General features: G+C 39.0%; 1 protein-coding gene across 8 annotated transcripts in view; it reads right to left on the reverse strand.

The window, feature by feature from the left end:
• Nucleotides 1-592: 592 nt before the first annotated feature.
• Nucleotides 593-27662, reverse strand: part of LOC122544104 (CD2-associated protein) — a 240807-nt gene continuing 213737 nt past the window's right edge. For all 8 annotated transcript variants that reach the window (XM_043683151.1, XM_043683183.1, XM_043683171.1 and 5 more), the window contains 5 exons: nucleotides 26741-26856; nucleotides 17832-17930; nucleotides 16411-16562; nucleotides 13293-13356; nucleotides 593-1793 (listed from right to left, as the gene is read on the reverse strand). In XM_043683151.1, the coding sequence (XP_043539086.1) occupies nucleotides 1752-1793; nucleotides 13293-13356; nucleotides 16411-16562; nucleotides 17832-17930; nucleotides 26741-26856 (473 nt within the window). In that variant the 3' untranslated portion in view covers nucleotides 593-1751. The remainder of the gene's footprint in view (nucleotides 1794-13292; nucleotides 13357-16410; nucleotides 16563-17831; nucleotides 17931-26740; nucleotides 26857-27662) is intronic.

The raw sequence follows: 27662 nt of genomic DNA on the forward strand, positions 1-27662 counted from the left end.
AGTCCAGAACTGAGGGGTGCAGTTTCCAAATTAGAGGTAATCCTTTTCAGACCAAGAGGAGGAAAACTGAATTCTCTTAGGGTCATGCAACTTTGGAACTCTGCCTCACAGGCAGTAGATGCAAAAGTCATTGAATACTTTTAAGGGAGAGGTAGGTAGATTCTGTTGCGTAACAACAATCTAAAAATACAGAGTAGATAGGAATGCAGACCTCAAAACAGACAGATCAGTCACAATCTTATGGAATGGCAGAGTAGTTTCAAGAGGCTGAATGGCTTGCTTTTTCTCCTTTGTTGAATGTTTGAATGCACTGTGCGGTCGTTTTTTTTTAATATAAAGGGATAATTAATTTGACATGCAAAATAAATCATGCTTTTGCATTAACAAAATTAAAAATAATTTTTCAAAATTATTCCAGGTCAGTTTGTGAGAAAACAACAATAAAATGATTTGTTTTAGTGAAAGCAATCTTTTAAAAAATAATTTGGTTAGCCAAAACCTAAAATAAGTATGCATAATCAATCGCACAACACTTAAAATTGTTAAGAAATCTTGATAATAAAGGCTACAGCCATGGATTATAAACAATGTATTACTTTTTTTTTCATTTTATTAAGTAATGTGTAAACAAGAAAAGTGGACAAACTATATATTGAAAGGATTTACAGGGAGCAGAATGCTAAGAAAAGCCAATAGTTTTACATAACAATGCACTGCACTGTGTTCTGTAAAGGTGTGTAACAACACAGACAGAAATCGGAATATAAATGATTGTCATTCATGATCACTTGTAACTAATTTTATTGCAGTAATGGACTGTTGGCAACCAGTCCCACTATCAGGTACGAAACCTCTTTAGATGCAAATGGTTCCATGTAAATAATAAACTGAGTTGATCCACCTCTTCAGAAATGTAGAGTCCTAACTGCATTTATGATATCAGTTGAATGTAGAGAGGACCATAGGTAAATGGGGAAAGAAAAAAGAAATCTTGAACCATAATTCCTCAAAGTAAACATATTAAAGATACGTTTGTTTACCCATTTCCTCAGACCCTTTGCTTTGGTTCAAAAGCTCCCTTTATTGCAAGTAACGTGTAAATGCACATTTAAATTATATTATATAACCTTCAATATGAAAATACATAGCTTTACTTTGCATAGGGAATTGGTCACCAGTTCACATAACTTTGCCCCTTAAAATGCCAACTTTATATATTCACTGAATACTTGCAAATGAAGGCTTTATTCAGGCACAATAGTGTTTATCCTGGATAGGAAAGCTAAAATAAATTGTATACAGCAAATCAAAACTTCCTTTCCTTTGTAGAACAATAAAACTAACATCTATTAAGCTCTTTCTTCCCATTTAGCAGAAAATGCCAAGATGGCAATCTTACTGTTTTGCAAAAACTACAAACAGCACTGGTTCATTTAAAAAAATTAAACTACATCTTAAAAATCTCTGACCCCTTTATACAGATTCAGTAGTACAGGAAGCAAACTAAACATTCACCATGTGCAGTCTGCAAATTCAGCACAATAGCAGATAAGGCCTCAAAAATTCTTACTGGCTAAAAATTTACATCATACAATTATACCCAGCTTCATAAAGATATATCATAATATCTGTCATTTAATATAGGGCAATGATTATCATAAAAGGGGAAGTATTTCAAAGTATTGATTTTCCTGGTTATTTGGAACAACTTGGACCTTAGTAAGTTGTCTCAAATCTGAAGGAATTATAGCTCACGTAGACTGCACAGCTTTCTTCAGTTTATCTATTTCCAGCTGTAAATTAAAAGAAGAAATTTAGTGACTATCATTTAGCAATGCAACATTTCAAGAGCATTTAACTTCAATGGCAAAGAGAACATCTAAACATACATTCTTTGTTAAAGGTTGACTATTCTGGTATGCCTGGGACTGGGGCATGTAAGCAAACATCTGCACAGTCACAAAGATATCCGCAGACTGAACATCCAGGAAGAGTCAGGAGTTGATAACTGGAAGCCTATGGTACTTATCCATCAATGGCATAATACTTCATCTTCTAACAACTCCACCTTCATGCACTATCCCCTCACCCATTGAGTTCACAAGTGTCCTAAAATCTATTGACCTCCCTCACCCTAATATACTCTATGTTTGAACATCCATAGTTCCCTGTGGTAGCGAATTTCAAAGATTTAAACCCTTTGAATGAATACACTTCTCATATTAGTCCGAAATAAATGACCCCTTTTTTCTGAGACTACTGACCATTGTTTCTAGATTCTCTAGCCAAAGATAATCATTCCAGTATATCCTCAAGCCCTCGGAAAACTTTACGTTTTGATGGAATCAGGGATTAGGTAGAATTTATCTATAACAGGTCTTCAAAAATACAATCCTCTCAAGCCATGAATCAATCTAGCAAGCCTCCCTCGGAAGCAAGTTATGGTCTCCATAAGAAAGACAACCAAAGCTGTATTCATTACTGCAAGTATGGCATCACCAGGTCCTCTGCAAATGCAGGCGAGACAAAGTTATTCTAATAGCTCAATCCCTTTGCAATAAAAAAAAGTATCTTTTGCTTTTTCAGTTTCTGCAGGGCAACTGAGAACAGTAGAGAAGTATTGGCCTTACCAGTGACATTTATTTCCCATAAAATAACAGTTAAAAACTGCATTATAACTTTGCAATCCATGGACAAAATCATCCCTGAACACTTATATTTACTAGTTTCTGATCTTATTTAAAAAGCGTGTTCTCTTTCCACCAAATTGCATAACTTGCCATTGTGCTAAAATTTCCCATCTAGCACATTCTTGCCTGCTCCTATCCCAATGCATTTTTCTCACTGTTCACTTTCCATCTTGTTTGATATGTCACACTTTGTCTTCTCATCTAAGTCACAGATAATGGATTGAATAGCCAAGTCTCAAGCATAGTACTCTATTGACGAGCCTGTGAACATAAATATATTCCGATACTGATTATTAACCAATCCTCAATCTATTGCAACTGACAAACCTGATGCCACTGAAACAACTCCACAGAGGCTGGTATCCCATCACCAAGTCACTCTTTATTTACACAGGAACAAATCTCGACTTCTGTACTGCCTCATTCAGGGCTACATACCAGTATCAGTATCTGACACTCACCTTTTTAAGTCAATCAGGGCTCCCTGATTGGGTCTGTTAACCTGGTCCACAGCTGACCCTGTTCCAATCACTACACCCACGGGTATTAATTTGTTAAAGAAATCCTTTTAGGCATCTAACAGACTTTGTTTTGGAAAAAGTGCAATTATATACCATCCATTGGTATCTTACCCTAAGAGTTACATCCACACAATACTCTCAGATAACAATTCCCTTTCCATTAACTCACACTGAAACTGCTCTGACTATTATCTGCAATATTACAGGTCAACTTGGATCCAAACTTGTGGTGAGACAAAAGCCTCGACACTTTGCTTTGTGCATAACATTTACTGGCTATTCAGTCTTAGTGGCACACACCAGTTTCACCTCTTCCCTTTTAGATATTTCCTGATCAACCTGTTCAGAGTAGTTTTGACTCACTTTTGGAGCAGGTGGGAACTGAACCTGGGCCTCCTGGCTCAGACGCAGAGACACAACCAGTGCACCACAAGGGCCTTAATCTGTTCCTGTTCTTTTGAAATTTGCAACTGTTTAATTTTAAAAACATGTTCACCTTTTAGATCTTCCCAGTCAGTGAATCATTCAACCCTAATCACTTCCTTAACTACATGCTATTTTAACATTACACATTTAAGGGGAGAGGTGGATAGATTGTTGTTAGGCAAGAAAATCACAAAGATTACAGAGGAGATAGGAATGCAGACCTCAAAACACAGACAGATCAATCACAATCTTATGGAATGGCAGAGCAGTTTCAAGAGGCTGAATGGCCTGCTTTTTCACCTTTGTTGAATGTTTGAATGCAATGTGCAGTAGTTTCTTTTTAATATGAAGGGATAATTAATTTAACATCCAAAATAAATCATGTTTTTGAATTAACAAAATTAAAAGTAATTCTTCTTCAAAATTATTTCAGGTCAGTTTGTGAGAAAACAATAAAATGGTTTGTTTTAGTGAAACCAATCTTTTAAAAATAATTTGGTTAGCCAAAACTTTAAGTATGCATAATCAATCACATAACACTTTAAATAAATTGTTAAGAAATCTTGATAATAAAGGCTACAGCCATGGATTATAAACAATGTATTATGATATGTTTTTAATTTCATTAAGTAATGTGTAAACAAGAAAAGTGGACAAACTATACATCGAAAGGATTTACAGGGAACACAATGCTAAGAAAAGAATAGTTTTACATAACAATGCACTGCATTGTAAAGGTATGTATCAGCTGAGACCGAAAGCAGAATATAAATGATTTTCATTCATGATCACTTGTAACTAGTTTTATTGCAGCAATGGACTGTTGGTAACCAGTCCTCAATATCAGGTATGACACCACTTCAATGGTTCTGTGTACAGATGGTTCTTGACCCAGGGTCTGCTGGTTCAGAGGAAGGACACTATCACTGCATCACAAGAGTCTCCAGGCCCAATAATAAACTGCTGATTGCTGGACTCAAGCATTGTGTTATGCATGATCAGAGACTACCAGTTTCATTGATTGCTTCAGTACCCTCTCTAATGTCTTTAAAATTGCTCAAAGACATGCCAAAGCATTTCACTCATCACAATAATTCACAAAAACACAAATTCGCGCAAATCTTCACACAATCAGGATTATTCAGCAAATGTTCAATTGAAGAATCACTTTGAATGTTCAACACTAAAGAGTTTTGCAAGTAGGGGCTGACTGAATCCAGCCAACACTGTACTGTGAAGGGATAATTTAAAATTTTTAGGAATGCCTTACAAATCTTCATGTTTGAGATGATTTAAAAAAAGACACATTCCAATAAGACTATGCATAAAATCCATCCCAGAATACATAAGTACAATAAGAAACAACATGACTCTGACCACAGTTCTGTAAAACGTCTTTGGTCCTGGGGATTGTGCTAAAACAAACAGCACTTCTTAAAGAAAGGATAAAAGCATAAACTAGGTAATTACTGATTTGTAACCAAAACATGGTGGTGACAGGCTTCTAGAGGCCACAATACAAAAAGTTATAATCACCTGGCAACATTATCTACATAGACTTCAGCAAAATATTCGACAAGGTTCTGCATGGTAGACTTGTTAGTAATGTAGATCACATAGGATCCAGCGAGAGCTAGCCAAGTGTATCCAAAACTGGCTTGAAGGTAGGAGAGAAAAGATGGAGGTGGAGGGTTGCTTTTGGGACTAGAGGCCTGTGACCAGTGGGGTGCATTAGGATTGGTGCTGGGTCCACTCCTTTTTGTCAGTTCTATAAATGATTTGGATGTGAATACAGGAGGCTTGGTTAGTAAAACTGAAGATGATACCAAAATAGGTGGTGTAGTGGAAAGGGAAAGTTATCTAAGAGTACAGCAGGATTTTAATTAGATGGAGTTTAATTTAGATAAACATGAGGTGTTGTATTTTGGTAAGGCAAACCAAGGCAAGACTTATACAGTTAATGGTAGAGCCCTGGGAGGTGTGGGTGAGCAAAGAGACTTAGGGGTGCAAATGCATAGTTCCTTGAAAGTGAAGTCAAAGATAAACAGAGTGGTGAAGGCATTTGGTATGCTTGTTTTTCTTGGTAAAACGTTGAACATAAGATTTGGGAGGTCATGTTGTAGCTGTACAGGATATTAGTAAGGCCACTTTAAAATACTGAGCACAATTCTGGTTGCCCTTCTATAGGAATGATGTTGTTAGATTTGACAGAGTGCAGAAAAGATTTACAAAGATGTTGCCAGGACCGAAGGGCTCGAGTTAGAGGGAGAGGCTGAATAGGCTGAAGCTTCGGAGGCTGAGGAGTGACCTTGCAGAGGTTTATAAAATTGTGAAGGCATGGATATGGTGAATAGACAAAGTCTTTTCCCTGAGATAGGAAAGTCCAAAACTAGAGGACATGGGTTTAAGGTGAGAGGGGAAGATTTTAAAAAGAACCAGAGGGGTAACTTTTTCATCAAGAGAGTAGAGCGAGCTGCCAGAGGAAGTGGTAGATGTAGATACATTTGCAACGTTTAAAAGGCATCTGCAAGGGTTCATGAATAGGAAGAATTTAAGAGAGACATATGAGTCAAATGCTAGAATGGGTCGAGGTCATTTTGGGATGTCTAGTCAGCACAGACAAGTTGAACCCAAGTTTCCATGCTGTCTGACTCAATAACTAAGAAATCGGTTTATCAGGAGTGAGAAAGTAGTGGATGGGAGTATGATTACAGCATTCAAAAGATATTTGGATAAGTACATGAATTGGGAAAGATTTGGAGGATATGGGCCAGGACATGTAAGTGAGACGAGTTTAGTTTGGGATTATGTTCAGTATGGACTGAAGAGTCAGAGTCATACAGCACAGAAATACAGTGAGTCATCTGGAGTGGCAAAAGGCAACCTATGTCTGAAAATTAATTGTTGAAAAGTGTGGCGCTGGAAAAGCACAGCAAGTCAGGCAGCATTTGAGGAGCAGGAGAGTGGATATTTTGGACATAAGCCCTTCATCAGGGTTTATGATGAAGGTATTATACACAAAACATAGACTCTCCTGCTCCTCAGATGTTGCCTGACCCGCAATGCTTTTCCAGCGCTACACTTCTTGACTGACTTTCCAGCATCTGCAATCCTCACTTGCTCCTGAAAATTAATTGCTACTGCAAGGAAGCAACAAAATGCATTCATAAAGGAAATGTGAAAGATCTTGTTTATGGATTATAAAACATAAATTTGACCATGTAACTCAGAGGAAGATTGTTGATAAAATTCAAGCTCACATTGAAGGGTGCTAAGTAATGTTTACCCTAAGTTGCGTGTCTGTGCAACAATTTAAAGTTCCCAACCGGCCTTTCACAAATTGGCTTCCAAATCACTGCACAGGCACAACAGCACAAAATAATATCGTGGAGATGCATAAGAGGTCATCCACACATCCTGAGGAAAACAATTTATAAGGAACAACAGTGTTGAGACTGATCTTATTGGATATTAAAGGGGTGTGCACCATCTTCAGGTTTCAGTGCACATGTAACACTGAACAATGCAGCCTCGAGTTAAACAGCACATCAAAACTTACAAGTAAAACAAAAGTAGGAAGTGTGATTGAAATGCAAGGATGCCTTCAAACAATTTTAGGATGATACATAGAGATTATATTGGATTAATAACTGCCAAATTAAGTTAGAGAGAAATATAAAGTGATATTTTTAACATGTAAGAAAAAATATACGAAACAGCTAAATGATTTGAATAAGAGACACGTAGGTGTTAAGAAATACAACACTGTACACAGGGAAAACTATACATAAGCATATGTTCCCCAGGTTTTATAAATATTGTTTAGAATACAAAAGTCTCCTCTTTAACAGCGTTGTCCCTTCGAGACAGATAATTGCCACTTTCTCCAGGGTATTTAGGGATCAGCAAGAAATGCTGGCCCAGCCAGTAACACCCACTTGCCATGAACAAATAAATAAAACAAAGTATTGATTCAACAGCACTTAGCGTATGACATGCACCTTGAAGTGGCTTACTTCAGGATGTCAAAACAATGGAAATATTAAGGAGAAATTGAACCAGGAATGAACAGGAGAAAGTGAGGACAGCAGATGCTGGAGATCAGAGCTGAAAATGTGTTGCTGGAAAAGCGCAGCAGGTCAGGCAGCATCCAAGGAGCAGGAGAATCGACATTTCGGGCATGAGCCCTTCTTCAGGAATGAGGAAAGTGTGCCAAGCAGGCTAAGATAAAAGTTATTCCTCCAGCCGTCGTGTTGCTATGGTCTGGCGATGGAGGAGTCCAAGGACCTGCATGTCCTTGGTAGAGTGGGAGGGGGAGTTGAAGTGTTGAGCCACAGGGTGGTTGGGTTGATTGGTCCGGGTGTCCCAGAGGTGTTCTCTGAAACGTTCCGCAAGTAGGCGGCCTGTCTCCCCAATGTAGAGGAGGCCACATCGGATGCAGTGGATGCAGTAAATGGTGTGTGTGGACGTGCAGGTGAATTTGTGGCGGATATGGAAGGATCCCTTGGGGCCTTGGAGGAGAGTAAGGGGGGAGGTGTGGGCGCAAGTTTTACATTTCTTGCGGTTGCAGGGGAAGGTGCCGGGAGTGGAAGTTGGGTTGGTAGGGGGTGTGGACCTGATGAGGGAGTCAGAGGGAGTGGTCTTTTCAGAATGCTGATAGGGGAGGGGAGGGGAGAGCCGGCCGACCCATTGTCTCAGCCTGCTCCTGCCCCACCGAACTCACCTCTACATACCTCGACACTGTCCTGACCCCTTAGTCCAAGAACTCCCCACGTTCGGGACACCACCCACGCTCTCCACCTCCTCCATGATTTTCGCTTCCCGGTCCCCAACGCCTTATCTTCACCATGGACATCCAGTCCCTGAACACCTCCATCCCCCATCACAAAGGACTTAAAGCCCTCCGCTTCTTCCTTTCCCACCGTACCAACCAGTACCCTTCCACTGACACCCTCCTTCGACTGACTGAACTGGTCCGCACTCCTTGGACGTCGCCTGACCTGCTGTACGTTTCCAGCACCACACATTTCAACATGGAGTCAGTTTAGAACAGTTCAGGATGTCAATTTCAACTTTCACCCCAAATGAACATTGAAACGACAAGAGAATTTATTTTATATGGGCTTTGTTCATGTATTGAAATCCTATTAATTGAAGTATGCTTCACATTGTCTTTTAAAAGAAATTTCAAATTATACTCAGATGAAAATGTTTTAGAAAATGAGGTCAAGTGGGAATCTCCAATTGGGACAATGGGCTGAATGGTTTCCTGCCGTGCTGTAAAAACTTACCTGACTCCAAAACACAATGCTGAAGTTTGTACAGGTAACTGGTTTAACTGTGTACTGACTAGAGGAAGTCTTGTATTTACATAACAGAGTCAGAGATGTACAGCACGGAAACAGACCCCTCAGTCCAATCTGTCCACACCAAATCTCGTCCTATTTGCCAGCACTTGGCTCATATCCCTCTAAACCCTTACTATTCATGTATCCATCCAGATGCCTTTTAAATGCTGTAACTTCCTCTGGCATTCCTGGGAAAACAGCCCCAGCCTATTCAACCTCTCCCTATAGCTCAAATCCTCCAATCCTGGCAACATTCTTGTAAATCTTATCTGAACCCTTTCAAGTTTCACAACATCCTTCCGATAGGAAGGAGACCAGAACTGCATGCAGTATTCCAAAAGTGGCCGAACCACATCCTGTCGAACCACAACATGACCTCCCAACTCCTATGCTCAATGCTCTGATCAATATTTCAAGATGCACTAAAATGTTTCACCAAAGAACTACTTACGAAGTGTGACCACTGTGCAAGAATTGTGGTGGACAATTTCCAGTGGAAGATCCCGCAACAGCAACTTTACAATAACTAGGTAGCGTGCTTTGCCGAGTCAGTTAAGAATAGATATTAGCCAGGACACCTAAATATTTAAAGTCGATTGAGAAGAGTTTGGGAACCTAAGGCCAAGTTTAGAACAAGGAATGGAAGACAGAGATTTAGCAGGTGATTCTGAAAGACAAAGGAAGCAAAAGTTCAGAAAGTGCACACCATCGGAGTTTGAAAAATATTAAAATGTTCATGTGTAAATACAGGAAGTACCCAAAACAAAGTTAAAGAGTTGAAGACACAGATAGATGCACGTCAACATGATAACATTGCTATAATGGAAACTTGCCTTAAAGAGGGGCAAGAATGGTCACTCCCAACACCCCTGGATATAGTGTTTTCAGGGAAGATAGAGATGCATGTATAAAAGATGGGTCATAGCATTATTTGTGTTGGTATCAATTACCAGTGTGAGGAGGAATGAATTATTGAATCAAACATCAAATAAAGCCAAGCTTAGAAGTAAACATCATCAACTACACTGCTATGTGTGCATTATTGAATCCCAGGTAGTGAAAGAGTGTTAGAGGAGCAAATATAGGTAGATTCTGAATTCATAAACAATATGGTAATCATAGCTGGGGACTTTAATTGCCCAATATTAATTTGGATACAGTGTGAAAGGCATGGAGGGCAAAAATTACTGAACTGCACTGCAGATAACTTTCTTTAGCCAGCATGCAAAAAGCCCAATGCACAATTCTAAATATAGTCTTTGTTAATAAGCGGGGCAGCGGATGATCACTTGGGAGATAATGATCATATTACATTTAGATTTAACATGGTTAGAAAAACCAGGAGCAAAGCTTCTCAACTGGGAATGATAAATTTTACAAAAGCTGAAAAACTCTCCGGCAAAAAGCGGATGGCATAAAAGGACTTGAAAGAAATTCAGAGACAAATCAGTTGGCGTATTAAAAAAGTAAGGCTCATTAGACACAACATAGAAATGTCCCCCACAGAGAAAAAGAGTATAATGCCAAATCTAACGCCTCAGAGTTATCCAGCAGCATAAAAAGGCGAGATAAAGCAGAAATAGAGCTTTTATCATGTTATTTTTAAAAATGTATACATTAGGAAACTTAAAAGGAACACAAAATACAGGGGTGGAAAACTGAAAATGGAAATTAGGAAAGAAAAAAGACAGTATAATATAAAATAATATGTAAGACACAGGAACAAAAGTACACCATTCAGCCAGTCAAGTCTGTTCTGCAAGTCAATGAGATCGTGGCTGATCTGATCACATTCAACTTCATTTTCCTGCTTTTTTCAAGAAAAGTTGATTCCCTTACCAAAAATCTTTATCTCAGCCTTGAAGATTCTCATTAACCCAGACTTTACAGTCTCCTGTGGCGAAGAATTTCATAGATTCACTAACCTCAGAGAAAGAAATTCTCATCCGTCTTAAATGGGCAACAACTTTGAGATTATATCATCTTATGATCCCACAAGTGGAACAAACCTCTCAGCATTCCTGTCAAGCTCCCTAAGAATTTTAGTTACGTCTATTCTCACCCTGCTGACTCCAAACCCAACCTGTTCAACCTCTCTTCATAAGACAGTGCCCCCCAATCAACCTAATGAACCTTGTCTGGACTGCCTCCAATGACGGTAACTATTTCCTTATTTAAGGCGACAAGCATTCTAAGCATAGTCTAAAGAGTACCCAGAAAAGGTTTAGCAAAACTTCTGTTTTTATATATGCTATTCCCCTGAAAACAAAGGCCAATAATGCATTTGCCTTCACTATTACCTGCTGAACTCATACTATTTTTTTTCTGATTGATGCAGGAGAACTCTTAAATGCCTCTATGCTATAATACTCTATAGTCTCTCTCTGTTTAAATAATATTCACATCTTCTCGGCATGGCTGATAAAATTAAGACAAATCCAAAGATGTTTTATCAGTACAGTAAAAACAAAAAGGATGGCTACCAGAAATGTATATGATAACTTGCACAGGTATTATTCTTACTGAGTACTTTGTCCATCTTCACATAGAGGAGGGATGGTGAAGACATAGTTAAAGCAGGTGTGTGAAATATTATACAAAGCAAGAATAATTATTATTATTGGAGGGACTGACCTTCTTGAAAGTGTATAAACTACCAGAGCTGACTGAATTGTCCCCTAGACTGATAAAAGCAGCCAGGAAGGAAAACGGTGTCGCTCTTGGGAGCATTTTCGAGTCCAGACAGGATATAGACAAGGGACCAAAAGATTGAAGCTCTATTCAAAAAGGGTACAATGGATTGGCCAAATAGTTTTAGGTCAGTCAGCCTGACCTTGGTGGTGGGCAAATTACTAGGATCAATATTTACAGGTAGGAATGACTGTTACTTTGAGGGGTAGATTAATCAGCAATAATTCGACTTTACTAAATGAATTGAACATTTGAGTATATTGAAAAGAGGATTGATGAGGGTAACATGGTGGATTTTAGTGAGGTACTTGATAAGGTGCCACATGGCAGACTGGTGAGAAAAAGGAAAGCCCACGAGACACAGGAGAATGTGGGGAGGCAGATCAAAATTGGCTCATTGACAGGGGATAAAGTGTATTGTCAATGGATTACTTTTGCAAATTTAAAGCAGTTTCTAGTGGTGTCCCACAGGGTTCGATGTTAGGTGCCTTGCTGTTTGTAACATATATTAATGAGTTAAACTTAAATCTGGGAGACAATTCAGAAATGTGCAGATTACATAAAGACTGGTCATGTAGTTGATAGTAAAGATAGTGACTGCAGGATCATATTCATGGTTCAGTTGAGTTGATGCAAGGGTAGCAAATGGAATTCAGTGAAGAAGGGAGAGGCTATGCATTTGAGGACGACAAAGGAGCAAACACACAATAAAGGGGAAGATATAAAGAATGATAGAGGAAAGTAGGAGGCCTCGCAGTACATGTCCATAGGTCCCTGAAGATGCAGGATAAGTAGATAAGGTGGCAAAGATGATAGTTATGGTGCTTTCCATCATTGGGCAAGACACTGAATACAAAAGTGAGGATGTAATAGTGGAACTATACAAGTCACTTCTCAGGCAATAGATGGAGTTGTGCACACAATTCTGGTCACAGCAATAAGAGGAGAACATAATTTCAGAAGGATGTTGGCAGAGATTGAAAACTTCAACAATCAGCAATGATTGAAAACGCTTAGGTTGTTTTTCTTAACAGCAGAGGTGGCCAAATGGTGAAATAATTGAGGTGCACAAAATAAGGGGCTTGGATAGAGCAGACGGGGAAGACCAGTTTACCCTCACAGAGATAAATTACTGGGGAGCACAGATTCAAGGTGGTGTTTAAAAAGGATTTTCACCCAGATATTTGGAAATTTCACCTTGGTCTCAGTGCTTGAAGTGGAAACCCTGGAACGAATTTAAAAGGAGCTTGTACCTGCATCGAAAGCAGTGTAATTAGCAAGACTAATGACCGGATGTTGGAAACTGGGTTTCAAATCAGCAGCAAGTTTGTGCAGAGACAATAGGCTGATTGGCCTCTTTCTGTGCCATAACCCTTCTCTAGTTCCACCTGCTTTGCTGAATCTCGAGGATACAACAGAACCTGAGTTTAGTGTCTCATCTGATTGATTAGTGTAACAGCCCTTTCGTAATGCATTGGAATGCTAGTCTAGAGCCTGTCCCTCAAGTGGGGCACAATGCCACAATTGTCTGATTTCAAGTTGAGAGGCACAACTGACAATTATTCAGCAGCAATAGCTGGCAGCCTAGGGTATTAAGAAATGTGTTTTACTCATACCTGTAAGGCAGTACGCTGCTTTTTCTCTTCTTCAAAGTCATTCCTTAGTTCGATTAACTCTTTCCTGCAGATATTTAGATGAAAACATTATTACTTTGGCAAAAAAAAAAGTTACCATCAGTGCCTTGCTATTTCAACTTCCGTTTCAGTCACACTGGAAAGCAAACTTAGAGTCAGAGAGATGCACAGCATGTAAACAGACCCTTCATTCCAACTTGCCCATGCTGATCAGATATCCATAAATAATCTATTCCCATTTGCCAGCACTTGGCCCATATCCCTCCAAACCCTTCCCATTCATTTACCCATCCAGATGTCTCTGGCAGTTCATTCCATATGTGCACCATTCTCTACATGAAGAAGTTGCCCCCTTAGGTCCCTTTTATATCTTTCCCCTCTCACCCTAAACCTATGCCCTTTAGTTCTGCACTCCCCCACCCCATGATTTTATAAGCCTCTGCCACTCCAGGGAAAACAGCCCCAGTCTCTTCTGTCAAATGACAAGGTCAAAAATGAAGGCATAAGGTGGTGTCAGAATAAGAGAATACATTAAGGTCTAAACTAAGAGTACATAGAATACTGTAAACATGGTTGGTGAGCTGCAGGAACAGATAGGCAGCGGACAAATGAGATGCTCTGGGTATAGCAGAACAGGGCATGAGTATTCCTGATTACAAAGTACAGAGGAGGAGGAGGGGTAACAATATTAAGGAGTTATTACAGTGCTGGACAGCATATCAAAGAGAAAAAGCATGTCTGAGAGATGCTAAAAGAGAGAGAACCTACTGGTCAGAGGTAAGAAAGGACAAAAGGATCATTAAAGTTTTGGGAACATGTATTGGGCCACTATCTACCAGGAAGGAGAGGAAACAATTTGCCAAGAAGGTGCAAATCCTATACCGTAGTTTTAATGAAGGCCTTCAATCATCCTAATACAGTTATTGATGATAATTGCACAAAAAGCAAAGAAGGGAAATGAGTTTCTGAAGTGCACTCATGACCATTTTGTAAATCTGTACTTTTCATGTCCAGTGAGGGGGAAAAAGAAAGCACAAATAGAACTAGCTCTAGAAAATGAAGCAAGTTACTTCACAGTAGGGAAATATTTAGAAGGTAGCAATCACAGTAACATTAGACTAGGTTTTGCTAAGAACATAAGAAGTAGGAGCAGGAATAAATCATAAGCCTCTGCCATTCAATACAGTGGATGTTTAGACATAAATCCACCTGCTCCCCATACCCCTAGATTTGTGAGATATTTAAAAATCTGCCAGAGATATTCAACTTGGAGCTCCTGTATACCACTATGGTACAGAAATCCAAAGATTCATAATCCTTTTGAATGAAAAAAAAACTGCTCATCTCAGATCTAAATTATCAACTATTCATCCTGAGACTGTGTATTGGTGGCAAGATCCTCCAGCCTGGGACATGCACCTTTCAAAGTCCACCCTGTTAAGCAGTTTCAGAACCTTTCTTGCATGTTCAGGGGATTGTTCCTCATTGTTATAATCCAGTTTGCTCAACATTATAACACTGGTCTTTGGCATGAGTCATTGCTCAATATCAAATTTGCTCCACACTGCCACAACGCAAGTCGACCATTTATGAAATGTGGAGACAAAAACTGCACTCTGTACTCCTGGTGTGCTCTTGACCAAGTAAAATCTCAAGAAAACTTGCTTAATTTTGTACTCCAATTTCTTTTCAATGGGCCATTTGTCTTATTTGCTTGCTATACTGCCTATTAACTTTGGGTTCTTTGCATAAGTTCACACAAGTCTTCCTGAACGTCACCATTTCAAAGTTTCAAGCACTTAAAAAGAAAGTTTTCTGAAATTATTGACAGAGTGAATAACCTCACATTTCCCCACATTATACTCCAACAGCCATCGCATTATTAACTCAATCCCTCTATATTACTTTGCGATCTGTGTCCTCTTCATTGCTTATGCTGTCATCTACTTTTGTTAGGCAGCAAACATAAATGCATCCCTCTTGTAGTCTTTCTCCAAATCATTAGAATAGATTGCAAGCTCCCCTCCAAACCATATACTATCCTGATTTGGGTATCTCACAGCTCCTTCACTGTCTCTGGCTCCCTAACCACACTGGGAGTGTCCCTTCACCTTAAGAACTGCAGAGAACAAAGGCAGCAGCTCATCACCACCTAATCCAGAGCAATTAGGTTTCACCTATAAATGCTGTTACATTTTCTCGTTCAGGGAAAAAAAAGTGTGGCAAAGGTAAGCCCAGCAAAAAGCCAGTTGATTTAGAAATTAGAACCTCAAAAATTAATAGTAACTTGGATGAAATGTGTAGTAGTTAAGGAAAGCCAACTTGGGCTCGCTCAATGTCAATCATGTTCAAGTGACTGGCTCAAGATTTTTTTTTGATGAGGTAACAAAAGGTGGTCAAGTAAGGTAATGCCATCGATGAGACCTATACCGATTTCCAAAAGGTCTTTGATAAAGTGTCATATAACAGACTTGCCATTTAGGTTCAAATCCATTAAGAGGTTGGTCAGTATTCTGGTAGTATAGAAGAGACCCTTTGGCCTGTTAAGTCTATGTTATTTATGAAAAAAAAAAGTTAACTGAGTGACAGGAATTGGGTGATATTAGTTCCTAGGTGGGGTGTAGTTCTCTTTTTGGTAATTGGGTTGGAAGATGGTTGGTGATGTACGTGATAGGTATGGGGTCAGTTCAATAGTTACTCAGGAGTTAGGCTGTGCTTTTCTTCAGTAACTATTTGACATAATTCACAGGTTTTAAAGGAGACTTTCAAAAGGGCTCCAGGCATATAATTATTCAGTGGAAAATTCAATGTTTTAGGTTATTCCCTCAGAGTGCTGTGGTGGGGATTCTGCAGGCTCATTGTGCACAACTCCCATCATCTCTGGAATAAAGACTGTCTGGCCAGCAGAAATTATTTTTGCGTTTTACCAGATATGCAGCAATGAGTTATCACCTCATTTGTTGCTGTAAAACATGCAAGCTTCTGCAATTTAATGCTGCTTTAAAAAAAATACTTTAATAAATAAAAATATATTAAGTAATGTTACTTGCATTGATTTTTTTTTTACAAGTACATTTATTAAATACAAGAGTAATATTACCTGTGTTCAGTCCTTAGTCTCTCAACAAATGCCATTAGGTCAGCCATTTGAGCCTGAAGATCTTCAATTGTTGTTTTGCTCCTATTGTGCATTTCAGTTATATCTTTCAGCTCAGTCAAATTCGTTACTCCAGTATTCTGTTTCAATGATGGCTATAATAATGAAAAATGAAGTAATGACAAAATTTATCTGTCCTAAATATAGCCAAACACTTTGAAATTTCACAAATTGCAAGAATTACAAATCACAAACACACAAATCCTTCAGCAATTCTGACTGATGAGATTCCAACTAACTTTTAAAACGTTACATTTAAAGAGCACATTTGTAGCACTAAGCTAAATGTTTCCAGAAGATTCACCTGAAATCTCAGTAGCTACAAGGATCCAGTTAGATTTTTGCCATTAGTGATGTTATCTGAATGGCATGACTTCAAATGTTACCATCATTAGGTGACAGAGGAATCAAAGTATTTAAATTATATGCAAATAATAATCCATTTTCTACAGTCTTGGCCTTTTCTGTTCATTCACGGGATGAGGGAGTCACTGGGCTAGACCAGCATTTATTGCCTATCCCTAACCGCCCAGGGAGCAGTTCAGAGTCAACTATATTGCTATGGGTCTGGAGTCACACTTAAGACAGACCAGGTGAGGAAGGCAGTTTCCGTCCCTACAGGACATTAGTGAACCAAATGGGTTTTTCCGACTCTGAAGAGTCTAATGACCATGAATCTAGATTTTTAATATATTCAAATTCCAACTGCCATGGCAGATTCAAACCGGGTCCCAGAATTTTACCAAGAAATTTTCCAAGCCATAAATTTAAAGTAGCCCATGCAGAAGTTGGATGACAGAATTGTTCAAGTACTCAGAGGAGAACAGGAGGGAGAAACGGAGCAGGTAAATCTTTCCAATTTTCTTTTAAAACCAATGGATTATAAAAGCTCCTTTAACTTGCAATGAAACTATGCACTGTACACAACATGTAAACTTTTATTCCTTGAAATCTATATTTTAATGCTATCAAGTTGTTCTAGAAATTTTAATTATCAGTTGCTTTTTTGTGTGGGAATACAACAATGCTGAACTAAACTACAAAGACCTGCAGTCAGACTACTTAGAGTCATAGTCATGCAGCACTGAAACTGATTCTTTGATCCAACCAGCCATGCCAAACATATTCCCAAATTAGTCCTGGCCCATACCTCTCCAAACCTTTCCAACTCATGTCTTTTAAATGTTGTAACTGAACCCACCACTTCCTCAGGATGTTCATTGCACACACAAACCAGCCACTGTATAAATAATTTGCTTTTTTTAAAAAACATTTTGTCTCCTCTCAGCTTAATATGCTTCCTAATTAAATCGCTATTTAATTAATTACATATAATTGATAAAATTTTGTTGGACAAACTATACCTTTTTTACAATATCAGAAGGCTTTGGTTTGGCAATTTCTTCATCTTCCTCTTCTTTGATCATTTTTGAGATTTTATCTAAATGGCTCTCACTCAAACCCTGGAAAACAAGGGGTTATTTTGCTTTAAGACGTTAAGGACTTTGTTTGACAACCAGAAGTCGTCAACTAGTACACTATACTGCAATCTGTATTGCTTCTCAATGCAACACAACTTGATAATGAAATATGAAATACAAACTTTGCCTTTCCACTTACACTGGTCTACTACAAAAAAAATTCAAAAAACAAACAAAGAACTTCAGACCAGAAACAGAAATTGCTGAGGCAACTCTCAGCAGATCGAGCAGCATTGGTGGGAAGAAAGTAGGGTTAATGTTCTGAGTCCAGTAACTGTTTTGATACAGAGCCACTGGATTCAAAATGTTAGCTCTGTATTCTTACCCCAGACGCTGCCAGACCTGTTGAGTTTCACCAGCAATATCTGTTTTTGTTACAAAAAAGATCTTCCTTCCACGAAAAGCAAATAGTTCCTATTTACATTCAGACAGCTGACAGTGTCTTAAAATAACAATTTCATACTAGATTGCAAATCTTAGACTTAGACTTAATCTTAGACTTAATCAATATAAAATTGGCTGACCCATTTAAAAATAGCTAGTATTAGTTATTTTTTGAGAATTTAAATCCGAGAAAGCTATGGAAAAGCATGCTTCAGATCAGATTTATGTACTCTTATATGATAGTTTTTTTTTGCAGTTATATTTTGGATTTTCAAAGGGTCAAATACAACTCACATTGGTATGTGCAGAAAATAATACTGTAGTAAAACAAATCTGTTTGAAAACAATATATTTTGTATCTCAATACCATCATTTACATTGGAACATTCAGTTATATGAAAGGCATAACGTGCTTCAAATAGTAGTAGTAATAGTAGTATTTGAAAATATGACACTGAACAACAGGATATCAGGGCAGAGGACTAAAAGCTCCAGGGAAAGAGACACCTTTTCAGATGTAACTTAAAAGGAGAATAAGTGAAGTAGTGAAGTCATAGCAATATAGGGAAGAATTACAAAGCTTTTGGCCATAGCAGTTTATGGCTCAAGCATCAATAGTAAAAATTAAAAACTGGAAAAACCCAGGAGGTCAGAAGTAGAAGAAAGCAGATTTCTCAGGTGTGGCTGCGCAGGAAGGGGCCAGACTGAAAAGAGGAAAGTTAAAACTGACGTGGTCTCTAAGCAGGACACAAATCAGCAGGATCAGGGATGAAAGGGGGACAGCATTTATTCAGTTCAGATGCAGCAGAAGTTTCATTGAACTCAGGTTTGTGGATGGTCATGATGTGGCAGCCAAGAGACTGTCAGAGTAGATACATCAAAAGTTAAAGTATAGAAGAGAATTTCAGCAGAAAGGAGATGTGGGGCAGAGATTTTTCACGTTACAATGATGAAAAAAGGCTGTATCAACGATGGCACAGTTCAGTGGGACGACACGGTGGCTCAGTAGTTAGCACTGCTGCCTCACAGCGCCAGGGACCTGGGTTCAATTCCCACCTCGGGCAGCTGTCTGTGTGGAGTTTGCACATTCTCCCAGTGTCTGCATGGGTTTCCTCCGGGTGCTCCGGTTTCCTCCCACAATCCAAAAAATGTCCAGGTTAGGTGAATTGACCATGCAAAATTGCCCGTGTTAGGTGCAGGGGTAAATGTAAGGGAATGGGTGTGGGTGGGTTGCTCTTTAGAGGGTCAGTGTGTGGACCTGTTGGGCTGAAGGGCCTGTTTCCACACTGTAGGGAATCTAAGAAAAGTGATTTAAGCTAGTTACAAACAGTCTGGTTTAGCTGAAGAAAATTTCAAGGTAGAATGGAATTAATAGCAAGGGAGCAGACCTTGTGGTGAAGACCAAAGTAATTGGCTTCAGTTTTCCTATTATTTATATGGAGAAATTTCATGAAGCTGACAAAATTGTGATATTTATAATACAGTAGAGAAATCATTAAATATCATTGCAAAATATTCTTTAAAAACATTATTTTCCATTTATTCATGAACAAAATGCTACTATACAAAGTTAAATTGATTCTCCCATAACATTTCATGATTTACAACTGTTTTTCTTTCAATGTTGGAATTATTACAGGGCTTCCTTAATGATTTTTGTGGCCAAATACACTAATTAGCCTATTGCAACACGAGAACCCTGAAGCTTGATCCTTGGTGAGAACAGAAAACCCAGCAATTCATATTGGAATGTGTAACTGTGAGAGGAGAGAAGGACCATCACTCCAATAAGACAATAGTCAACCCTCCGACTCATTTGTACAATGATTCAAGTTCATACATACAGTGAACATGGTGGCATCTGGTTTAATACTCAGCTGTCACAGGAACCGGAGATGGGCAATAAATAAGAGTTTTCAACATCACCCACACTCCACAGCAAAAAGAAAAAAACACACTATTCTGAAGAACATGGCATGAACAATGCCTTGGGCATAGATACTTCTAAAAAGATTCACAGGCTGTGGGTACCGCTGACAAAGATCCACACTTATTGCCCTTGCTGATTGCTCAGCACCAGCTCCTCAAAAGCAAAATCTCTTCAACACAAATAAGTAGTTTGCCTGGCCAGTTCAGAATACAATTAACCAAACTGCTATAGGTGTGGAATTACAGATACAGTCGGTTCTGCCACAATGCTGGTTTCTTCAATGCAAATCGATTTTAAAGCAATTGAAGAATTTCGACCTTTATTTGCAGAATGCAAACTGTCTTTACTTAGAATTTGTATGACTGTATTTAGAAAAATCACAATCATATGATCAGATAAATTCAACATGATTTTTTTATGACAGGGAATTTAAAAGAATTTTAACAGAATGAAACTGGTAGGATAAAGGGGAACCAGCAGAGGCTGAATACAAATATCACAGAACTTAAATATTTCTGAATAAAGACGCATTTTTGTCCAAAGTGTTCATCTTGCATTTATCAGGACACTTCCCAAGAATAGCAATTCAAGAGTAAAACCATCAGCTGGACTGCATGAGGGGAGTGTGCTGATTGGTAGAGATGTTGCCATAGATAATTCACCCATTAATAATTACTGCTAGTTAAAGGTCAGGGTTTGTTTTAATTTTAAAATCGGCAGAGTGACTCCGATTGATCAGAACATTGCCTTGAGGAGCACTAGCAAATGGCTGTCACCTTTCTAAGCTGAAACAGATATAATACATGTAGATGCTCTCTTTGTGCAAACAGTGCCCTGTGTATTAATTGATGCAGTTTCCAGCACACGTGTGTGTGTGTGTGTGTGTGTGTGCGCGCGCACCATACAGACCCCAATGATAAATCTAAATTGGTTGTCAGCATAATTCTTTACCAACTAAGGAATCTCAGCAAATGTTGTCAATTGTAGAATCGCATTTATTGTTGGACGCTGTTGTAGGCTTTCCAAGTGCACCCTGGTTGGTCAGGTATTCACCTTGCTTGTTGTGAACAATTAGAGGGATAAGTTGTTTGATACAAGCTGCCAGTCTTTGGGAGATATGGGTTACATTGGCCCTGAAATTGTTACAGTATAAGAAACTTCCTCTCAACTTGACTGTACCATCCTGTTGGTGAAGAATACCATTCGTGATGTTATTACATAACAGTAGCATGAAACAGTTAGCTTCAGCTTCAATGTTTGAGCTAGCTTACCTTGTTGGAGATGGATCTCGCATTTTTCGGGATCAACAGTGATTATCGTAGGGCATTTCATGAGTTTGCACAGTTTACACTAACTGATGACTTGATCAATTAGTCATTATCCATCAAATTAGTTTTGATATACCCTATTTCATCAAGTGTGTACAATGAACAATGGCTCTGACATTATTTGTGAAGCTCTTGGTAACTGTACAGTGCATGGAACGTTAGGAATCCCAAAGTGTATTCTGACTGGTGAAGGTATCTTTGTGGTAGACAGTAGTAGGCAACCCCTTCGCCCATTTTGCTACCAGGTCATTGAGGAAAAGGAGCTTATTTGACTATTTCATTTCAAAAGGTGAATTTGAGCACAGGTTGGAGTTCATTAAGACAAGTAAGCAAATTATTCCTTGCAGCTGCAGATTCAGCTATGGTAAATGCATCATCTACATATTGTAAGTAGTCTAGATTAGAGTGGTGCTGGAAAAGCACAGCAAGTCAGGCAGCATCCGAGGAGCAGCAAATTCGACGCTTCGGGCAAAAGCCCTTCATCAGGAATGAACATATTGTAAGTACACAAGCTGTATAAGGTCAGAAGCCATTCTATTCAGAACGCATTTCTCAGAATCCAACAAAGACATTTGAGAGAGCTGGGCCTATACAGATCCCATGGCAGTACCATCTATATTAGCGTGTAAACTGTTGGTGGGACTCAACTCCTTGAGTTACTGAGTTCTAATGTTCAATGAACACGGATTCATCCAATGATGGATTTTGTCTGCCACCATCTAGTGCCACAATGCATGGCTATGGTTTTTTTGAGTGGTACATTAATGAATAGGTTAGAAATTTCAAATGAGCACATGGACACTGAGTTGCTATGAAAATGCAAGCCCTGTAGGGTCTTCCGAAATATGAAGGAATCCTTCAGCATATAAATAAACTTGCTCAAAACTGGTTTAACAATCCACGTAACCATTAGGCCAGCTCATGATGTGCAGAGTTAGTCATAGTCAGATGTAAAAGTTTATCACCTCTGTGCATCTTGGGAAACCCATACATTCATGGACACAGTTAGCCATAAGAACAGATCCTATCCAGCAAATACTTTCAAGTAATAATATATGGTCATGCAAAGTGACATGTCTAATGGATACAAATTTGTGTGTATGTCTTTGGGAACAGCCTGTAATTTTACTGATTTTTGTTACACCAGATATGGATGACAATTTTCTGGTCCTTTGTTGGATTTAAGTGCTACATTTAGTCAGGGTGGCCTTGAGACCTCACTATAAATCAGATATTCACATTGCATGTGACACATCAGACAAGCTGTTCACAATGCTGCAATATGCATACAATAGATTAGCAAGGTGTGCCTTCTAGGATTTTTCTTCACTGGATTCGAACTTGTATTGGGATAGTTGGAAGTAAAGAAGTTCAAATTAATCAATTATCTGTTGTGGTTCTGTTCGCCGAGCTGGGAATTTGTGTTGCAGACGTTTCGTCCCCTGTCTAGGTGACATCCTCAGTGCTTGGGAGCCTCCTGTGAAGCGCTTCTGTGATCTTTCCTCCGGCATTTGGAGTCGTTTGAATCTGCTGCTTCCGGTTGTCAGTTCCAGCTGTCCGCTGCAGTGGTTGGTATATTGGGTCCAAGTCGATGTGCTTATTGATTGAATCTGTGGATAAGTGCCATGCCTCTAGGAATTCCCTGGCTGTCCTCTGTTTGGCTTGTCCTAGAATAGTAGTGTTGTCCCAGTCGAATTCATGTTGCTTGTCATCAGCATGTCAGATGACAAGCAACATGAATTCGACTGGGACAACACTACTATTATAGGACAAGCCAAACAGAGAACAGCCAGGGAATTCCTAGAGGCATGGCACTCATCCACAGATTCAATCAACAAGCACATCGACCTGTACCCAATATACCAACCACTGCAACGGACAGCTAGAACTGACAACCAGAAGCGGCAGATTCAAACCACTACAAATGCCGGAAGAAAGATCACAGAAGCGCTTCACAGGGGGCTCCCAAGCACTGAGGATGTCACCTAGACAGGGGACGAAACGTCTGCAACACAAATTCCCAGCTCGGCGAACAGAACCACAACAACGAGCACCCGAGCTACAAATCTTCCCACAAACTTTGATCAATTATCTGTTCCTGTTTCATGTGAATTGAAGGGATACCAAAATTGAAACCATGCACAAGGATAGTTTTCTCATTTTTAGACAGTACATCAGACGTAATACGTTTAATGGCATTGTTAACTGCATGCCAAACAGCTTCTGTTTTAGTAATTTCCAATGTGGGCATGTTTTAGTTGATCGCTGTTTATGATCAGTTACCTACTGAAGCAATATAGATTCATAGAGTCCCTACAGTGTAGAAGCAGGCCATTCAGTACATTGAGTCCACACTGACCCTCCAAAAAGCATTCCCCCCCACCCCCATCCCTGAAACGCCTCCTAATCCATCTAGCCTGCACATCCCTGAACACCATGAACAATTTACCATAGCCAATCTACCAAACATGCACATCTTTTGTCTGTGTGGGTTTCCTCCGGTGCTCTGTTTCATCCCACAGTCCACAGGGAAAATGTACAAACCCCATAAAGTCACCAAGGGGTCTGTACATTTTCAATTTCTGTACAAAGTGGGGTCCCTGGCGCTTTGAGGCAGAAGTGCTAACCACTGAGCCAAGGTGCCACCCTAGAATGGCATAAATGGATCAAGTCAAAAAAGAAATCTGTACACCTCAGACTAAGAGCAGCCTAGGGCATGACACGAATGAATAGTTGTATTACCAATATGCGCGATCCCATGTTGCAGAAATGTCCATTTGATCATGGGAGCTTGTCTCACTCAACATTATCTGAATGTTTCAAATTGGAAACTGGCACAATCTTGAGTTTAGTAGATTCTTGCATAAAGTCAATCTAAAGCTTTAAGAGGAAATTGTGCAAATTCATGAAATCCCAAAATATTCATTCTTGATATTGAAAAGTGTCCATGCATCTCAGGAAGCGTAAGGTATCTCAAATGCTTGAGCAGGAGGCAAAGCCAGCAGCTTTGTGCTGCGACACTGCAGTTAAAACACGAGTGGTACTCACCACTAACAGGATGCTGCTGTCAAGCCAAAAAGACCTTTGACCTATATCAATATAATGTGGTATAATTTCAATGATGGTGTGATGCTTGGTATTTAGGTCACACATCGCAAGGCTTCCGGACTGTGCCAAACAGCATGATAGCAAGCAAGGTACTGACCTGACCCATCCAATTTGTGCTTGTAAAAGAGAGTGCCCAACATTAGATATAAATCTACAATTGGACATACATCGAAACATGGCATATATAGGAACTGGAACAGATCATTTGGCCCTTTCAGTCTGCTCCACCATTTAATATGATCATGGTTTATCATCCATTTCAGTATCATATACTTGCTTTCTTTCATGTTCTTTGATCAGTTTAGAGAGACACCATTTGCTGGATATTCTTTAACATGAGAAGATTTTTAATGACAACCAATTTAGGATTTGTCAGCTGGATTCACAGTCTGTACTGTGTACTGGAAACTACATAGATTAATACTCAAGGTCCAGTTCTTTGCAGAACACATTCATACACTGCACCCATTTCAACTCATCAGAAATGGTGACAAGTATTGACCAATAACAATCAACCTGCCCAATTTAAAATTTAACAAAGACTGGCAGTTAACTGTCAATCATCATTAATGCGAGCATTCTTCATGACAAGATCACTACCAGAGTCTGCTTGCTAACCAGTTCTTCTCATGTAGTATAAAATGTTTTTTTTTACCCTTGACTTCACATTCTTGAGAAATCTGTGCATGACAAAAAGCTTTCACAAAACGTGGAACTCAAGATGCAGGACACTTAACTTTCCAAGAAGTATTTGATGAGTTGCCACCTAATGGGTAACTTGTGGATTCATGGAGTTGGGGATAATAGATTGGCTGCCTGCCTTTCTCATCTCCGTTAAAACCGACAAGGAAGTACTGAAAACCAATATTCACATCACTGACATTTGGTCTTCCATCCAATCCAGGCGAATTGGTTTCTTTGGGAGAGTCAAAACTGCTTTCCCATATCTCTATCATAAGAAGTCTCATAATGTAACCATAATACTCCCACAGCTCTTAACAGCTGAATTTTTAAAACAGGTGACACAAGCAGAATTCTTCTATACGACAAGTTTTTTTTTTAAAAGGAATGTGATTTCAAAGTTTGATGTTCAGTTCAAGGCTTTAGAATTTGGTTGAATTTCTAGTGTTTAAAAAAGTAATTTCTATCTGAAAGAATGAGGTGTTGAAAAAGATGTATTAGCAATGTTCCCTTTGAGTTGTACAAATTCACTCCTAGATCCTAAATGCATTTTCCAAGCCTGACTCTAGTTAGCTTCTGAGATTAGCTAAGAACGGACATCCAAAACAAAAACAAACCCTTTGGAGCATCTCAGTCATCCTACAGCTTATAACTAACCATATAATCCCTTCACTTTCTGATAATCTGATACTAGGTGTCATTTATTTTCAGTACCATCTCATTAGCCATTCTCTTGCTAGATTTTGAAATCGATCCTGGAAAGTTATCTTCTTTCAAACAGGCCTTTGTCCTCAATTACCACTTTCTTCCTGCCTTATCTCTATCGCCATCCTCACTCTGATTTCTGGAACACAATTTGTCCCAAAAGCATTGCCACCAGCACCAGTTAGGTTTTCACAATCTCTCATCCAGTACTTACCTTGGGGTTTTTTTTTTGACACTTTGACCTGCCATAGTTCCAAACATACATTCAGGTCCTTGTTGCTTCTGGGAACTGATCATTATTTGCACATAAAGTAGACTATTAGTACGTAATCTGTCTGACTAAGCCATCACAGTTCATCCTCAGCATAACTTAATCTAGCACTTCCAGTTCAATCAACCGAAAGTAATACATTGACCTCCTCCTTTCCCAATGTCACTGAGACCAATGTCATGATCCCATTGCCAACCTAGTTAATTGTGTACAGACAAGGAAGTGAATTTGGACCTTCATTTTTTTTTGTTTAATACCGCCCCTGAAAATATTTTCACCCACTCAGCTACTGTGGAGTTTTACAAGCTCTACTTAAGTAAAACAGAATTCGAAAGTATTTCCCTTTGCAAAAGTTTATTAACAGAAGAGGACAAAACAAACTCACAGGGTGACTGGCAACAAAAACACTGGGTGGCCTCCTCCCTGGCATCCTTGGTCTGCTAGCTGTAGGATGACTAAGTTTCTCACCAGAAGGTTCTACAGAGTCAAAGCTCATGAGATCTGCAAAAGCAATGAAACAAATGACTGATCTTCACAATTTCCAATTAGAATAAATATAAACTACAGCAAATTCTCAAACAATACATGCAACAATTAAGTTAACTTGAAATGTTATGCAATGAAATGTTGATTAAATATTTTGCAATATAATACTAACATTTGGGAAATGGAGATCAAAAAATGATATAAAATGTACTTCAGTGAGCAAGAAGAACATGTTCAAAAGAAGGCAGGGTTATTGATATATTGACAGGGTCAAGTGAAGAGGTCTCAAGCAATACATACTCCATTTGCCAAACACTTTCCATGGGGGTCAGATTTCTCCCTTGTGCACTAGATGTCATTATGTATATTATTTTTGTTTATATGTTGGTTTAATATATATTTTTGTATTTAGCATAAATGGCCTCTTCTGCTAGTGGTTTTCTCATTCCCAAAAAGGCACAACCCATCTTTTTTTCTGTCCAATATATTGAATGAATGATAATGTGAATTCGAGCTGGTAAAAGAAACCTCGCTCTATCTCTACACTGGCTAGTAGAATGGATTATTTAAAATAGCACATAAGACTATTCACAGAGTCATAGAGATGTACAGCATGGAAACAGACCCTTCGGTCCAACCTGTCCATGCCGACCAGATATCCCAACCCAATCTAGTCCTACCTGCAAGCACCCGGCCCATATCCCTCCAAACCCTTCCTATTCATATACCCATCCAAATGCCTCTTAAATGTTGCAATTGTACCAGCCTCCACCACATCCTCTGGCAGCTCATTCCATACACGTACCACGCTCTGCATGAAA

The sequence above is a fragment of the Chiloscyllium plagiosum genome, chromosome 3 (assembly GCF_004010195.1).
Source record: "Chiloscyllium plagiosum isolate BGI_BamShark_2017 chromosome 3, ASM401019v2, whole genome shotgun sequence".
Lineage (NCBI taxonomy): Eukaryota > Metazoa > Chordata > Chondrichthyes > Orectolobiformes > Hemiscylliidae > Chiloscyllium > Chiloscyllium plagiosum.